Genomic DNA, 17,182 nt, shown 5'->3' on the forward strand with positions numbered 1-17,182 from the left:
GATGACATTTCAGTGTGTTTCCACCTATTTACCAACTTTACATCCACGACTGACATAAAGTCATTACACAAGTGAACTGTCATATGCTGATTATTTAATAAGCCTCTTTGTCCTGAGTCAGATCTACAGTACTATACAAAAGTATTCAGACCCCTTAAACATTTTTATACTTTGTGACATGACAGCCTCAAACTTCAGTGTATTTTATTGGGGTTTTAGGTGACATATGAATTTGATTTGATCTAAACCATTCCAAAGTAGCTCTAAATGTATGTCTAAGGTTGTTGCATCTAGGTGTATCTATCTTCCCCTTGAACTCTGACCAACTTTCCTGTTCCTCTGAAGACAAGGCACTTACACACCATGATGCTGACACCACCATGGGTCAGCATTGGGATGATGTGTTTAGGGTGATGCAAAATGTTGATTTTCCACCACACAATGCTTGCCTATAGCCAAAATGTTCCATTTTGGTCTCATGTGACCAGAGCATCTTCCTTCTCACATTTGCTGTGTCTCCCTCATGACTTATCACAAACTACAAGCAAGACTTTCTTTCAACAAATCGCTTTCATGTTACCTCTCTTCCACAAAGGTTAGATTTGTGGAGAGCACACCTAATAGTTGTCCTCTCAACAGATTCTCCCAACTTAGCTGACATCTCTGCAACTCCTTCAGAGTAATCATGAACCTCTTCATTAAAGCTCTCCTTGGTCTCCTTCATTAGTTTAAGTGGACAGGCATGTTTTGGTAGGTTTGCAGTTGCGTCATACTCTTTCCATTTTTAGATGATTGATCGAACCTGTTCTCTACTAGATGTTCAAAGCTTGGGAGAATGTTTTAAAACCCAACCTGATTTAAACGTTTCCATAACCTTCTCCCTGACCTTCTCTTCTGTGTTCCTTGGTTTTAATGATACTGTTTGTTCTCTAATGTTCTCTGACAAACATCTGAGACCTTCACAGAACAGCTGGAGTGCTTATTCTGAGATTAAGTGAGACACTAGTGGACTCTGTTTACTAATTAGGTGATTTCTGAAGGCAATTAGTTGCACTGGATTGTCTTTAGGCATATATGAAAAAAGTAATAATACTTTGTATGTATCCTCAATGTGAACACAGTCAGCTTCTCCTGTAGCAAAGCATCTTTTATTTTTAACAAAATGAGAGACATTTTTAAATATTAATTTCTAAATAAAAGGCAGTATGGATGAAAGGATCTAATTTGGCACATTTAAAGAGGACCTTGCTATTCTGTAATTTGGGAAAGACAACTTAATTGTTCTCGGAGCAGACACTGAATAAGAAACAGGTTCCAGGAGAGACAGCCCAAGAATGAATGAGGTCAGGAAAGGTGAAGAGCAAATATAATGTCCAGTGGTGATTGCTCCAAGACTGCAAGGGAAGCTCAGCTTCCCCTAAAATGTCAAAAAATATGTGATCAAATATATATTGTTGTGTGTACATGTCATTGACTAAATATGCGCTACAACGCGCTCAACTTTTGTTCAGAATCAGCTTCTTGTCACTGGTAACGACGAGGCTTTCCTCTCACTCATTCCCGCAGCTTCACAGTGCTTTAAACAGTGAGTTCAATAGCGAAGCAAAAATGCTGGGCTTTGTCCCGCCCATCGGACGCTCAGCGTCTCTGGGGTCTATGGGGCAGTGGGCTGGCCTCGGCTGGCCCGGACGCTCAGCTTCTGCATGATGATTGGATGATCTGTCTGAGGCTGAATCTCATTTTGATTGACAGCAAAATGAGCGAATCAGCGATCTTGAAATTGAGCTTCCCCTCCTTGAAAGACCAGTATCCGCCACTGATAATGACCCGTCTGAAATTGTAAAATGTCTGTCTCCTGCATTTGGAATGACAGGCTCATATAAATTATTCATTTTTCCTTTAAGCAAAATGTTCTACCTTTGCAAGCTTCTCTTGTAGGTCCTGGATCTTCACCTGCTGCTCAGCACCAGCCTAAGACAAAAGCAGACATTTGTCAGAGAAAAGATTCTCTTATCCTTCATAAAGCCTCTATAGAGGAAATTGTTAGTATTTACCAAATACAACAGATAGTTTTATCACAACTGTAGCAACTTCTTCATCTACCTTTTCCAGTTTGGTGACCATCTCCTCTACCTCTGCTTTTCCCTGCTCTTTGGCCTGTGATGATAGAGGAAGGGTTATGATAGGTGCTAAAATAAAAATGACCACAATTATATCTCATTGCAATTTCCATTAATTATAATATTTTCCCATTCTACATGTCAAAAAGCCTGCAACCTCTGTTTCCACTTCTGAATCACTAACAGCTTTAGGAATGGTGAAGACCTTCTGAATCCTGTGCTGATAGTCTGCAGCCTTCCTCTTCAGCTCCTCATTGGCTTGTCGAGACTCCTTCAGCTCAGCTTCATACAGATCGCTGCGGCGACGGGCAGCAGACAGGTCCTCTTCCAGCTGTCTAATGGAAACTCGCATCTCCTCTAGTTGAGCATGGTACTCCTGAGCAACAGAAACAACAAATAAGTCATGCTATGAGAGACGACAGAAGATATTTGAGCACAAAAGGAATGAACTAATTTTCCATTCAAAGACGTTTTCTGTATTTTGCTCTGAGATTATTTGTTTTGATTTGGCATAATAAAATATAAGCACTAAACGAAAGGGAAAAGGGAATTGTAATCTAAAATTTTATCCAAGTAACTTTAACATTAAGTCTTTGTAGACAAAAAAAAAAAAGGTTTTACTTTAAACTTTCAGTTATAGTGAACAAAACAACATGTCAAAAAACATTTTATGTAGGATTTTTGGCAAGAACACTTTGCACAATAATAAAGTACCTGTGCACCTATTCCTCTTTAATGCTTTAGAAAAATTGACTTGGCGCAGAGCTGATGGTGTAGGGGTTAAGCGCGCGACCCTATAAAGAGGCTACAGTCCTCAAAGTGGCCATCCCGGGTTCGAGTTCCGGACCTGGCGACATTTGCCAAATGTCTACCCCTCTTTCCTGTCTGCCTACTGTCAAAAACTAAAAATAAAGGCCACTAGTGCTGAAAAAATATCTACAAAAACAAAACTTTACATGCTAAAAACACGGCAGTAAAGGTGAGAAATGATCAAAGCCAAATGATGGTTGTCACCAGCAGAAAATTAGGGATAAATGAACCTGATTTTCAATTTGATACACAATTTCAAACTTGTGAGCTTTCCTTTATTGCAAAGACCGTGAAGAGAATCAACTTCTTTTTTTTCTTCTAGTAAACAAAAGTAATTATGTCAAAATAAATGTATTGTGGTTCGCTCAAAAAAAGGTTTTGCGGCTTTATAATCTATCATGCAACTTTATTTAGGACCTACACTTCCTTACAAAGGTATATTTACCAATTGAACACATTTTGTCACAATAAAACCACAAATATTATATCTATTATATTATATATTTTATATATTCAGATGTTTGTTAGAGACCTTTAGTAAACAGACAGGTCCTTAAACCCCATCATGAAGACCAAGGAACACAGCTGACAGGTCAGGGAGAAGATTGCGGAGGAGTCTAAAGCAGGGTTATGTTTTAAAACAAATTCCTTATGCTTTGACATCTCATAGAGCTCTATTCAACCATGTGGAAATGCAAAGAGTAAAACACACCAGAGACACTGGTGTATTGTATAAGGAGAAAGGTAAAATGTTTGAATGAAATTCAGAAAAACACTAATGTTAAGACCACACATAGTAAAGATAATTTACAATACAATCTAGAAAAGGTAAAGAAAAAAAACTATATTTTTAAACCTATTATAATACTTGCAAATGATTATTAAAGCTTAAAAACCAATAAAAAATAAAACATAATTAAATATATTTAAAGTTATAAAAGCAAAAATAAACTAATACACTATAAGACATAAAAAAGCTTTAAAATTCAACTAAAAGCCAGGCTGAATAGTAGGGTTTGCTTTTAAAAATTTTTTAAATCTCCTAACAGCAGCCGATAGGCCCACAGGTACTCTGGAGGAACTGCTAAGATTTACAACTCAGGGAGACAATCTTTTAACTTTTAATTGTGCCCTTCACAGCTCAAGCAACTAGAAGGCTGTTATTGAAAGAAAGCTATAATAACTCTTGGTTGCAGTTTGCCACGAGTCATGTAGGGGACACAGCAAACATATCCTATACTTGGTGGATAACCAGCAAAACACATCACACTGAGCACACCATCCCCACTGTTAAAACATGGTGGTGGCAGCATAATGCTGTGTGGATGCTTTTTTCAACAGAGCAGCTGGTCAGAGTTGATGTGAAGATGAATGTAGCTAAATACAGGGTAATCCTGTGAGAGGTGGCATCAGGCCTGAGATTACGGCGGACGTTCACCTTCCAACAGATGAATGAGCTGAAACCAGAGCTGCAACGTAACAGTTAAGATTAAAGCATATTAATGTGTTAGAATGGCTCAGGCGAAGTCCAGACCAACTTCCAAGTGGGAATCTACAAACTTAAAAACGTATGTTCATACTGCAGATGCTCTCCATCCAATCTGGCTGAGCTTGAGCTATTAAAAAAAGAAGAATGGGGGAATTTTAAATTTACATCCAATTTTATGACGGTAGCTGTATAAAGCTGGAAGAGACATACCTCATAAGACTTGCAGCTACAATTGCAACACAAGGAGAGGAGGCAAGTAAAAGAGGCAAAACAAAAATGCAGGAATACTACTCCTCAGATTTTCATTTGTAAAACATTTTTAAAACCATGTATCCCTTTTCCATCACTTTAGAATTATTCACTACTTTGTGTTGCTCTATTACATAACATCCCCAAAACAAAAAATAAATAAATTTAAAAAAACAGCAACCTGACAAAATCGTAGCTGTTGTTTAATTAATGTTCTTTCAGCAGAAAACAAATCTGAAAGCTGGCTCTCCCCAGTAAATAGAAATTTTGAAAACACATTCTTCTCCTACCCTTCAGTCGTTGATAAAGTGTTGGCTAAAGCTCTTACTGTAATACCTCCGTTCTGAGTATCCACATGAACATGAAAATCCATAGGTGTGCAACATATGCATTTGGCTAAATAAAAGTCACAGGTTCTAAACCTTTCTTGATTAAAGTGTATCACATCTCGTATGTGACGTTTTTCCAGTGTAAATGTTTACAAGTCTTAAATGCTTTACCACAAGGTCTGTAACGGTCTCTGAAAATGAATCTGCCTCTAATCTTCACACTTTGTTGATCCAACAGCGAATGACTTCTGAATAAAAATGATAAACACTGCAGTCATATGACGGAGCGTGGGAGACAGATAGATTTTAAGATGAAATGCTAGATTTAGCTGCTGTTGAGCACCCTGCAGAAAGGCACCAAAGGAAACTCAGGGCAATATAATAAACATGAGCAACAAATATGTCATCATAAAACTGAAGAAACAGACAGACTCTTCCTGTTAAAACATGCTGCATAGTGCTGGCTTCATGCCACAGTTGTTTAATTTACTGTTATGGATTTGCTCCAATATGGTGAGGTCTTTTTTGTAATTTATCAACCATGAAGCTGCTTTAACTAAAACCATTGGAAATTGAGGTTTTAGTAATTAGTAATGACCTCCAGACAGATGAACATACAGTAAAACTGCAATCCTTTGGAATTACCCCTTTATATTAAATTAAAAACTTCGGTGTTAAATTTGATTCAAGCCTTGTTTTTGTCATTTAGATTTAAAATGTTACCAAGAACACATTCTATCACCTAAAGAACAATGCCAGAATTTGATCGTTACTCTCAGTCGAGTGCAGAAAGTTTGTGTTACATGCTTTATCATTTGCCCGATGGATTACCATGATCCTCTGCTTTCTGTAGTATAGCCCCATTACAGTTACTCCAAAATTAGCTCACATAATAAGTCTCTTCACTAGCTACCTGTAGATTTTAAAACAAATTTTATGGTGCTTTTAATTACCTACAAAATCATTATAGGTGTTATACAGCATATTCATCAGATTAACATTTTTGTTGAGCCATCAAAATCCCTCAGGTCTTCTGAAAAAAGACATCTGATAACACACAGAGAAAGAAATTAAGGTCCTGGTGAGGGATCATTTTCTTGTTGGTAGAACAGCCTTCCTGAGGACCTGAATGCAACAGAGTTCATTAAAAAATAAACTAAGACACACTGGCTTTTAGAAAATTAAGACATATTTCAAATTTTACTCCTAATTTGACCAAATTGTATTTACCAGTCATTAATTTGTTTTATTGCTGTAGTTTTTAAACGTTTATACCAGTTGTTTGAATTAAATGTGAATTTGAGCTTCGTTTAACCTTTTTACCTACCTGATCTTGGTTTAAACACTTACAATTATAGAATCCAATCCCCTAAGTATTTGTTGTGTGTCTTTAGTGTTTTCACACTATCATTAACTCAAATACCAACATCATTCCAACAAAGCAACATAATCTCTGTTAATGACAGTGTTGACATTTATTGTCCTTTGGTTTTTATTGCCTCCAGCTTCCATGTACAACACTTTTTTTTGCCTTTGAGTTTTTTGGTAAAAGTACCCCATAAATAAAGACTGACGGATAGATAGATTTTTTTTGATACACAAAGCAACAAACTGGGCAGCCATCCTGGTTAAAAAAAGGTAACTTGCGTTAAATTCTTTATATAGCTTGCAGACAGTGCATAGAAATTAGATGCAACAACCGGCCCCCGAGCAGTCAGAATCTCTTCCTGTTAGCTTCTCTAAAGACATTAGTGATTGTCTTTGACCTTGTCTTTCTAGGGTTGCAGATTAGATTAAAATGGTACTTTATATTCCATGTAGGGAAGTTTAGCTTGGGTTCTAAAATGATAGGTACTGCAGAATTATGTCTTGCAAAAAAATAAAAGGGCTTCCTATGGACATGCTAGGAATAAAGGTGGGGCTTATTTTGTATGTTACTACAGGATATGATATGCCATACCTGACCCAAATGATAGAGATGAGTATGATGATATAACAGTCCTAATATAAGTGATCAATTCTTGGACACTACACCCTGATGTCTGCCTAATAACATATACACTATAGGATTTTCTCTTTGGTTGCTGCTTTTTCTGAATTCAGTTCATCAGTCAGTGTACAACCAAATAAATAAAAATTAAAGCTGTGAAAACTACAACAGTCAGCACTAGACAATAAGGTGTTTTTCTTAGGTTTAATAAACCTCAAGATTCATAAACCTTCATGAATGTCAAATAAAGTTGTTTTCCCTTTAAAGATCAGTGTATGTAAACAAAGAGATATTAAGAAAGCTTCCAAATGTAGGAAGCGTGCTGTGATTCTCTTTCAGAAATCCATGTTTTTATTCGTGGGGAAAACAAAATGACCAAATATTTGTCCCTCAGACAGTGTGAGCAAAAGGCCTCGGCACCCTATCTCAACAGCCTGCCCACTGCATCATTTTGCTCCCTATTCTAGGTATATGGCTCTCATCACCATGGCAACCAGAGCACAATGTATTCAGCGCTTGGTAACGAGCATGAGTGTAGGCAGAGAAAAACAGGTTGCTTTAATGTTAGCTTTTTTTCAAACAGATAAATACAAAAAGAACTGTACAGGGTTGGACAATGAAACTGAAACACCTGGTTTTAGACCACAATAATTTATTAGTATAGTGTAGGGCCTCCTTTTGCGGCCAATACAGCGTCAGTTCAATTTGGGATTGACAAATACAAGTCCTGCACAATGGTCAGAGGGATTTTAAGCCATTCTTCTTGCAGGATAGTGGTCAGGTCACTACGTGATACTGGTGGAGGAAAACGTTTCCTAACTCGCTCCTCCAAAACACCCCAAAGTGGCTCAATAATATTTAGATCTGGTGACTGTGCAGGCCATGGGAGATGTTCAACTTCACTTTCATGTTCATCAAACCAATCTTTCACCAGTCTTGCTGTGTGTATTGGTGCATTATCATCCTGATACACGGCACCGCCTTCAGGATACAATGTTTGAACCATTGGATGCACATGGTCCTCCAGAATGGTTCGGTAGTCCTTGACAGTGACGCGCCCATCTAGCACAAGTATTGGGCCAAGGGAATGCCATGATATGGCAGCCCAAACCATCACTGATCCACCCCCATGCTTCACTCTGGGCATGCAACAGTCTGGGTGGTACGCTTCTTTGGGGCTTCTCCACACCGTAACTCCCCAGGATGTGGGGAAAACAGTAAAGGTGGACTCATCAGAGAACAATACATGTTTCACATTGTCCACAGCCCAAGATTTGTGCTCCTTGCACCATTTAAACCGACGTTTGGCATTGGCATGAGTGACCAAAGGTTTGGCTATAGCAGCCCGGCCGTGTATATTGACCCTGTGGAGCTCCCGACGGACTGTTCTGGTGGAAACAGGAGAGTTGAGGTGCACATTTAATTCTGCTGTGATTTGGGCAGCCGTGGTTTTATGTTTTTTGGATACAATCCGGGTTAGCACCCGAACATCCCTTTCAGACAGCTTCCTCTTGCGTCCACAGTTAATCCTGTTGGATGTGGTTCGTCCTTCTTGGTGGAAGGCTGACATTACCCTGGATACCGTGGCTCTTGATACATTACAAAGACTTGCTGTCTTGGTCACAAATGCGCCAGCAAGACGTGCACCAACAATTTGTCCTCTTTTGAACTCTGGTATGTCACCCATAATGTTGTGTGCATTTCAATATTTTGAGCAAAACTGTGCTCTTACCCTGCTAATTGAACCTTCACACTCTGCTCTTACTGGTGCAATGTGCAATCAATGAAGACTGGCTACCAGGCTGGTCCAATTTAGCCATGAAACCTCCCACACTAAAATGACAGGTGTTTCAGTTTCATTGTCCAATCCCTGTATTTTCATGCTCTTTATGAAATGAGCAATCAGGTTATCAGCTTAATTCTTACACCCGCACTGTCATGTTGTGCAGCTGTGTGTTTACATAAATATATTCATTAAGTTAGGACAACTCGGGCTGAACTTTAAAAAAAAACTAAACAGCAGACATGAATAACATGAGATATAGCTTTCCTTCCCAAACCTCAATGAATGCACATGAGGTTATAAGATAAAAAAAGAATATGACAATAACAGTAATTTACATAAAGAGGCTATGCAACAGAAGACATTTCTCCACATGTCTAAAGTGTTTAATGTTAACACACTGTATCGCTAAAGAGAGTGGTGGGCTTTGAACATCTTGTGCATGTTTAATTAGCACTGACAGCCCCCACACACGACCTTGGTCACTTGACCTGCCATGTACATGTGACTGCCAAGAGAAGATACTCCTAATCTGTTTTGTTGAGAGGATATGGACAGAGACATTTTACTCTGCTTACATTTTGTTATGTCACAGACGCAACTGACTAAGTTACTGATTATATTGTAGAAGGAAAATAAAACACGGTTTTCATTTTTTTATTACACATGAAAATCTAAAAAGAGTACCATGCATTTATACTAACCCCCAGAGTTGATATTTTTGTAAATCCACCTCCCACTGTAGTTCCTGCTGGAAGTCTATTTAGGAAAATCTTCACCAGTTTTGCACATCCGGACACTGAAATACTTGTACATTTCCTTTTTAAAATACTTAAGCCTAGTCTTTTTTGGATGAAGAGCATATTTAAACATCACTTTTTAAATATTGCCACTGTTGGCAATGTCTGAACTTTGGAAAAATTAAATTTGCATTAATCTAAACCACTGTAGCTCTGGATGTAGATTTTAGGTCATTGTGCTGCCTGAAAGTGACCCTCTGCCCTAGATTCTAGTTTTCTGAGCTTCTAAATAGCTTCCCTGTCCCTGCAGAACAAAGGCATACCCATAGCATAATGGTGCCACCACCATGTTTCTTGCCATCCTTTATAAGCCAGTCAGTTGAAGCATTTCTTGGCAGGTTTGCAGTTGCACTGCTGTCTCAAATGTCTTCAAATAATAGATTGAACAAAGCTTTTTGAGGTGTTCAAGGTTAGGATATTGTTTTACAACCTAACTATTTTTACGCTTTCCCATAACTTTATCCACGATCTGCATGCTGTGCTCCTTGGTCTTCATGATGCTGTTTGGTCACTAATATTCCAAAACAAAACTTTAAAGCCATCACAGAACAGCTAGATTTCGACTGATGTTAACTGATATTAAGTACTAGTGAAAAAAATCGTTGGTGGCACAAAGAGATCTGTTCTTTAGAATGAGGACTTGACAATGCTTCGGGAACTGTTAAACTGGATTAATTCCAACATTAAATGTTATAAACATCTCAGCCTACTGACCTATGTGTTTGACGCTTAAAGTCCTACCTGCTCTTTGATCTCCTGAAGCTTGTTGCTTTGCTCTCGGATGCCATGTAGCAGCTGGAGTGCTTTATCATCTTCTTGGGTCACTTCCAAACGTGCTTGTTCTAAACTGCGCTTCAAACTCTAAAAATTATTGCACACATCAGTCAGATGGCTTTGTTTAGCGTACCCGGCTAAACACAAAACAAAAAATAATAGAAAACTCTTGAGACATGTGGTTACTATTTGGGTTTCCTTTACGTGTCAATTTCACTTCATAATCATTTTGAAAGTTACTGTGTATCGTGTATAAATGATACCAAATTGTTTTCCAATTCAATAAAAAGCATACAATAAACAAGGAACAGATTTTAAATGGCATCTGTTTTTTAACTACACAGCCACTCACACTGCATTCTGTGATGTACGTTGCCAAGTCCTGTTCCAGAATTGTCCTCTGAGTCTCTGATGCCTTCAGTTCGATGTCCTTCTGCTGGAGAACTGACTCAAGGTCAGACATCTTTCTCTGGACCGGTGAGATCTCTTGTTCAACCTGGATAGTACAGTACAACATACAGTAGACCACTAAAATTACAGAAGCATCTAATGAATTTCCTTCATGGAGTTTGACATTATTTCCTTTGACATATAACATTGTCAGCAAACTTCAATGCCAAAAGATTTCTATGTCAATGACAACCAAATAGCAAAACTATAAGATTTGTTGGTCTGCAAAATTTGAAATGATATCTTTCAGATTTTATTTTAAAAGTGTAAGTGCCAGCAAGTGGAAATATCTCCAGCGAATGTTTTGATGACAGTGTTAAACAGATGAAAACATAATTTACTGTAAATGTGTTGAATGACTCAATGGTGCCAGCTGATTTCATTAGTGTGCACATGTCCAAATGTTTGGGAATGGGTAAGCAGGAGTTCCCAGCAGCCTCTCCTGCTCCAGGAAGTCGGTTTATTTTTTGTGTTCCATCATCTAAGATGGAGATAAAGATGCCCTTTAATGATGTATGGAAAATGAAAGAATGCTTGTTGTGGAGGAGAGGATGCATGGCAATCTGCAGAGGGGCAGACGCACTGGCTGAGCTGACCCAGTGAGAAGACATGGAGTGTGGTTTGTTTGGAATCAGGCAGCACAACCGTTAGCTAAGCATGCCTTAAAGACTGACCTGCATCAAACAACTACAACACTGCTTTCCCTTGCTGTTTGTCTGCTGGATAATAGAACAGCTGCAAGTACACACTCAGCATGTAAATCTGCAAGTAAGAAACTGCTGGTTGTTTGTTTTGACCGGTTTCATAGTGATATCTCTCAATCCAACAAGACTTTTTACCCACTGGCAACCAGACTAACCCTCCAAAACAGCAAAGAAGTGCTGGGTTTGCTAGGTGATATCCTGATGCTGGGGTGAATATCTGATTTAAACCATGATGATGATGTACTGACAATAGTGGAGATTACTACCGCACATTGGCCAGTATAACAGATGGTTACCATGGTGAATGAATGTGGACTGGTAGACAGACATTGCTGCTGGGCAAAGAGTTACACTCCTGCTACTTGGACGTCAAGAGATGTGACCGGTGCTGCTCCCCTCCAAAATGCTGTTTGATTTCCTACATCTGAAGGAAGACCCTTCTTCATCAATATTCTCCCAGACAAGAGACCTTTAAAATACAGGACAGATAGACTGAAAAACAGATTTACCCATGGGCCATTAGGGTCCTAAATGCTGCAAAATAACAATATCAGAGATGGCTATTCTGTGGAACACCCTTGCACTGGACTACACTTTGTTTGTCCTGCTTTTTATCAAATTTTTTGAATGGTACATTGGGAGGTGGGGGATATGTGTTTTTAATATGTGCTTTTATTGTAGGCACTTCACAGGAGCTAGGATCATACTTTCATTGTGTTTTTATAAAACAATGATAATAAACAGCATTCTGATTCATTCTGATTCTAACAAGAGACAAACTATTTTGGTTCATCATATGTTTCAGATACATGTGAAATGACAATCCATTACTTTACGATTCTGTTATATTAATTAAAAAAGAGAAACCAGAACCAAAAGAGAAGAGACTCCCAGAGCTTCATTGGTTGAACATCTAAATACACTGGAATATGTGTGCATGTCAGTGTATCTATTTGCTGTGTCCCATATGCCACTGGGATTAGTGGGAGATTTGCTGTTATAGCAGTGCATAACCTGAATAGATCTGTGGACTGGAGAAACAGCAGGGATCACAGCACAGTCACAGATAATCACAGTAGTCAGCATGCAGTATGGCTGATCTAACACAAAGTAAAAATGAGAACAGAATATGTCCTCACAAACACATGCAGTCACAATGTGGCGTTTTCAGACACAAAAACCAAAGAGTCATCACAGCAATGGAAATAGGTCTTAGCAAACATTCACAGCACATTATTTAAAAAAGAAAAACAATCAGCCATCTCCAACTCTTTTGATGGAAGGTTTAAAGACCTACAACCTTGTTTCAGTACTGCAACAAGGTTGGGATGTTTTAGAGCATGACAGAGGCCATAGGTACAGTACAATGTCATATGTTACAGATTTTACTTTCTCTTAAGGATAATATTGTTGGATTATAACTCTTATAAATTAGAGCGTAACAAGATTTCATGGCATAAATCTCACAATATTAAAACACCATGATATTTTTTATCGCAATGAAGGCTGTCCCTCAACGCTACCTCACATGCTTCGAGCATATGATGTCATCTAGTAAGGCAAGAATACTGTAAACTATTATTACAGGCCCCAGATATTAAGATGAATGCTTTAAGCTTAATACATAGTGTCTTATGTTTGACATTTTTATTTTAAAGTAAGACAGAAAGTTGTTGTTAAGGTCACAGTCAGTCATGTGTAACCTACTGACCCAGACTGACAGACCATTTAGAGGCTCCTAAAACCTTTGCAGCTGTCTTGAGTTAATTAGCTGATTAAGGTTTAACACCATAAGTTTCCAATATTTAACTCATTCAAACTTTCTAAAACACAGAATTTTGGGTTTTCATTATTTGTAAGTCTGATTTTTGAGATGTACCTGTATATAAAATGAAATCGGAATAAAATATGATGACAGAATGAAACAATATAGATGTTCTGCTTTAATGATCACCTAGAAATATTTTTTACTTGCACATACTTTTGCATGCTGTCTTATTCAAGCAGTTATCCATTAGACGTTGTTTGTGGATAGCAAAAGATGTTAATGTTAGAAATTTATGTTAAATATAAATATACCTGAGCAATCCAACATGGGGAAAGTGAAGCCACAAGCTTAACTGATAACTGGGGAATTAAACTATCAAACCGACAGTGATGTTGATCGCTCTCGAAACAAGTTCTTCCCATCAGAAATAAGACTCACTCACATACCTGTGACATTTGCCTGGTTTTCTCGACTACTTTGAGTGTGAGAGTAGTTTGTTTTTTCCAGAGAGATGATCCTAATTTGAGAGCTGATGACTGAAGTCGGTAATCTAGAAGAAGAGAGAATAAATGTTTAATATAGAAAAGGAAGAGAAACATGACAGACAATGGTAAGCCTTTCTTGACAACTAAAAGGCTTGATCAATGCTCTTGATGAAACACTTGCCTTTTACAGACATTACTATGTTTCATTAAGCCAAGAATATATATGAATATTAATGTTATCTTTAAAAAGAACAATAGCACTTCCCAAAGCCATGACATTTTCAAGAGAAAAAAACAGACTGCTGTCATTTCAGAATACTGACACATCAGATTTTAAGACTTATTATATTTTACACCAATGACAAGCACATAAGGTACAGTGTTCACAGTTGAAATCTTTAGCAGGGAATAATGAAGAGTTGCATATTTTTCTGACTAAAAGTGTGATCATTTTGTATCTCAGCAGAGACTATGAATAGACTCCTCGTGTTCACACAACAGCCTCTCTTACCACCACTGGATATATTTGGCAGCTTTTGTGATCAAGTAGCAGGCAGAAGAATGAACGACAGAAAATGTCTATTAAAAGCACAGGCTCACCTCCCACTCCTCCTTACAGTAACATGCTCAACTCAGGCTCAGCTATGTATTTTTGCTGCTGCAAGACTATATTTGGTATAAAAATCATACCATTTATTCTATATTGTATTTCAGCATTTTTGACTGTGTTGTGTTATGAAACATTCCTTCTAAGACTGGCAATAAGTGCTGCTTAGAACATGACACGCAGAGAGAGATTATTATGTTTATTAATATTCGCCCAGAAATGTGAATGATGAAGTCATTATGCTTTAGGGATGAGAAGTTGGGATGTTTAGTAACAGAAAAAAGCACACAGCATGTTCCCAAGCAGTATCACGGTGCTGCCTGGAGTTCCACTTTCATTGGCATGACATGATGGAGGAGCAGCTGGCTTGCAATGACTGATAAAACATGAACAAAGTATAAGACAGGATTAGCATGCTTACGCCTATGCTGATCTTCAGATTCTCTAAAAACATAAGTTTAGTGGTGCATATTCCTGCAGGAATGCCTGTGTGCCTCAATGGTCAGGTCATCAGTGAAGCATGTGACTCTCACCACATTTTAGCTTGTGTTTATTTGGTTTATACCCACCTTCCTGGAGGGGTACATCGGCCAAGCTGCTGCTGCCAACAACTTAATGCTCACCTTATACAGATGATTCACTTTGCCCTGTCTTTCAGTCTTTAACACTGTCTCTCCTACACATAGCTACTGGCTGACCTTCTATAGGACTAACCTTATGTCATCTCTTTCATACTCTAGACTTGAAAACTGGGTCAGAGTTCATCTACTTAGCTGTTTTTCTTTCCTAGATGAAGCCACTAAAGAAGCTACAACCATTAATGTTTCACTTTTCTTTCTCATAGAAAGTACTCCTGGATCAGTGCTTCTGTGTTCTTTTTGTGTCTCTGCTCTGTTCTCTCAAACCCTCAGTCAGTCGTGGCAGACGTATGGGAAGGAACTGAATTTGAATTGCACAGACTGAATCTGTATTTGTGTAATTTGTAATTAAATGCATTGGTTTGAAAATGAATTTCACTAAACTGAAACTGAATATAATGGTTTAGAACTGAATTTATTTGCTTTGAAAATTGCTTTGCTTGTATTGAAAACTCAGTTTGACTACTTTCACTTTCAGGTCTGAAATTCAATTTCAGTTCCAAAATTCAGTTTTTTGTCTCACACATCCGGGTTCTTTAAGCCACAGATTAATCAAACACAGATTTACTGATTCACAGATGTCATTCACTATTGCTGTGTCCAAATTCAGGACTGCATCCTTTGAAGGATTGTAGACGAATAACGTCCTGGATGAGGCAACAAATGCTGTCCAATCTCCAAGGTTCCAACAAATGCGTCCTTCTCATCCCTAGATTTGAAGGATGGGTCCGGTGTATCCTCCGTGTCTCTTTAACGATTTCTGCAGCTCCTACAGAGTTACCATTTGCGTTTTTGCTGCTACTCAGAGTATTGTTCTTACCTGGATGGTCAGTTTAGGTGGACTGTTATGTTTTAGATTAATAGATGATGGATTGAATAGATCTCCATGAGATGTACACATATTAGGATATAGGTTTTATAACCTAACCCTGGTCACAACTTTTCAACTTTCTCCCTGATCTGTCTGATGTGATATCTATGATAGTTTTTGTTTATGAATGTCTACCAACAAACCTTGTAGGAACAGTTAGATTTGTACTGAGATTAAATCACACAAAGGTAGACTAATCAAGCGACTTCCACTGGATAATATTAATAAAATTTATTTAAAAGCGCCTTTCATATCACTCAAGGACACTGTACAAGATAAGTCAAAAATAGCAAAACAAGGGACAATAAACCCACAGAGAATTTAAGTACACCCTTTCATCAAACTTTTTGACAGGTGGGTGGGACTTCCGGTGAGGGCGGGATTTCCGGTGGGGGGCATATGGGCGCCATGTGGTTGCCACGTGGGCAGGAGGTCACGTGGTCAAGCAGGTGGTGTGTCCAAGGGGGGGCGTAACAGTGGATGCTGATTGGTTGTCGTCATTAGGGGCAATACCTTAAATGAGTCAATTAAAACACAGGGGTGTGTTTGTTATAAATAGAACAAGACAAATATGGTATTATCGGAAACTGTTTGGCATCAGCACCAATTAAAAATAGAGGGGGGTGTGTTTGTAAGCATCGTTAAACCTTGAATAACCCAATGAAAACAATAGGGCGTGCCTTAGTGTTTACTTTAAATACAGAGATAAAACTCTGCACTTTACATGCAGCATTCGTTGGAAAAAAAAAGGACACCCGTTCAACAATGGCTAGAGTTAAGAGAGTTTATCGTCAAGCGGAGGAGAAACGCAACGCGTGCCAAGATGATGATGATGAACAAGCAACTGCATCATATACTTCCTCAACGGAGATACCTATCGGAATTCCCGTCGTGACATACTCTACCGATGATGAGGATCCAAAATCAACTTCAACAACCATGGTTGAAAATCAGACCTCGGTTCGGCCAAGAGGTATGTCAGTTCTGTGCGAAACCCCAGTGACCGTCTACCAGTATTCATCCCGTGAATTGAATGCTCCTAAGAAATCAACATACTACATCTGCAGGGTACAAAGACCCCCGTTCAAGACTCTGCAGGAAGAATGGTCTTTGGAGCCATATGGCCTGGTTGGCAGCTGGGGTTATATTTTCATGTATGAAATAGGAGAGCTTTGCCTGTATCAATTGGATCAAGACGAGGTATTTAATGGATCACTGGCTCTGTGTACACTCACCCACAGCGACTGGGCTGTGTTAAAGCTTGCAATCCCGCACCTTAATGATAGCCCTGAAACAGTCTCAAGGCAGGAGAGGG

General features: G+C 38.5%; 1 protein-coding gene across 1 annotated transcript in view; it reads right to left on the reverse strand.

Annotated features, from left to right (window-relative positions):
- LOC124878458 (citron Rho-interacting kinase) overlaps positions 1-17,182 on the reverse strand; it is a 103,797-nt gene that overhangs the window by 66,953 nt on the left and 19,662 nt on the right. The window contains exons 2-7 of the mRNA XM_047382409.1: positions 13,713-13,816; positions 10,697-10,840; positions 10,312-10,431; positions 2,326-2,496; positions 2,104-2,157; positions 1,918-1,971 (exon numbers count right to left, since the gene is read on the reverse strand). Of these exons, the coding sequence (XP_047238365.1) occupies positions 1,918-1,971; positions 2,104-2,157; positions 2,326-2,496; positions 10,312-10,431; positions 10,697-10,840; positions 13,713-13,721 (552 nt within the window). The 5' untranslated portion in view covers positions 13,722-13,816. The remainder of the gene's footprint in view (positions 1-1,917; positions 1,972-2,103; positions 2,158-2,325; positions 2,497-10,311; positions 10,432-10,696; positions 10,841-13,712; positions 13,817-17,182) is intronic.

This window comes from Girardinichthys multiradiatus, chromosome 12 (assembly GCF_021462225.1).
Source record: "Girardinichthys multiradiatus isolate DD_20200921_A chromosome 12, DD_fGirMul_XY1, whole genome shotgun sequence".
NCBI lineage: Eukaryota > Metazoa > Chordata > Actinopteri > Cyprinodontiformes > Goodeidae > Girardinichthys > Girardinichthys multiradiatus.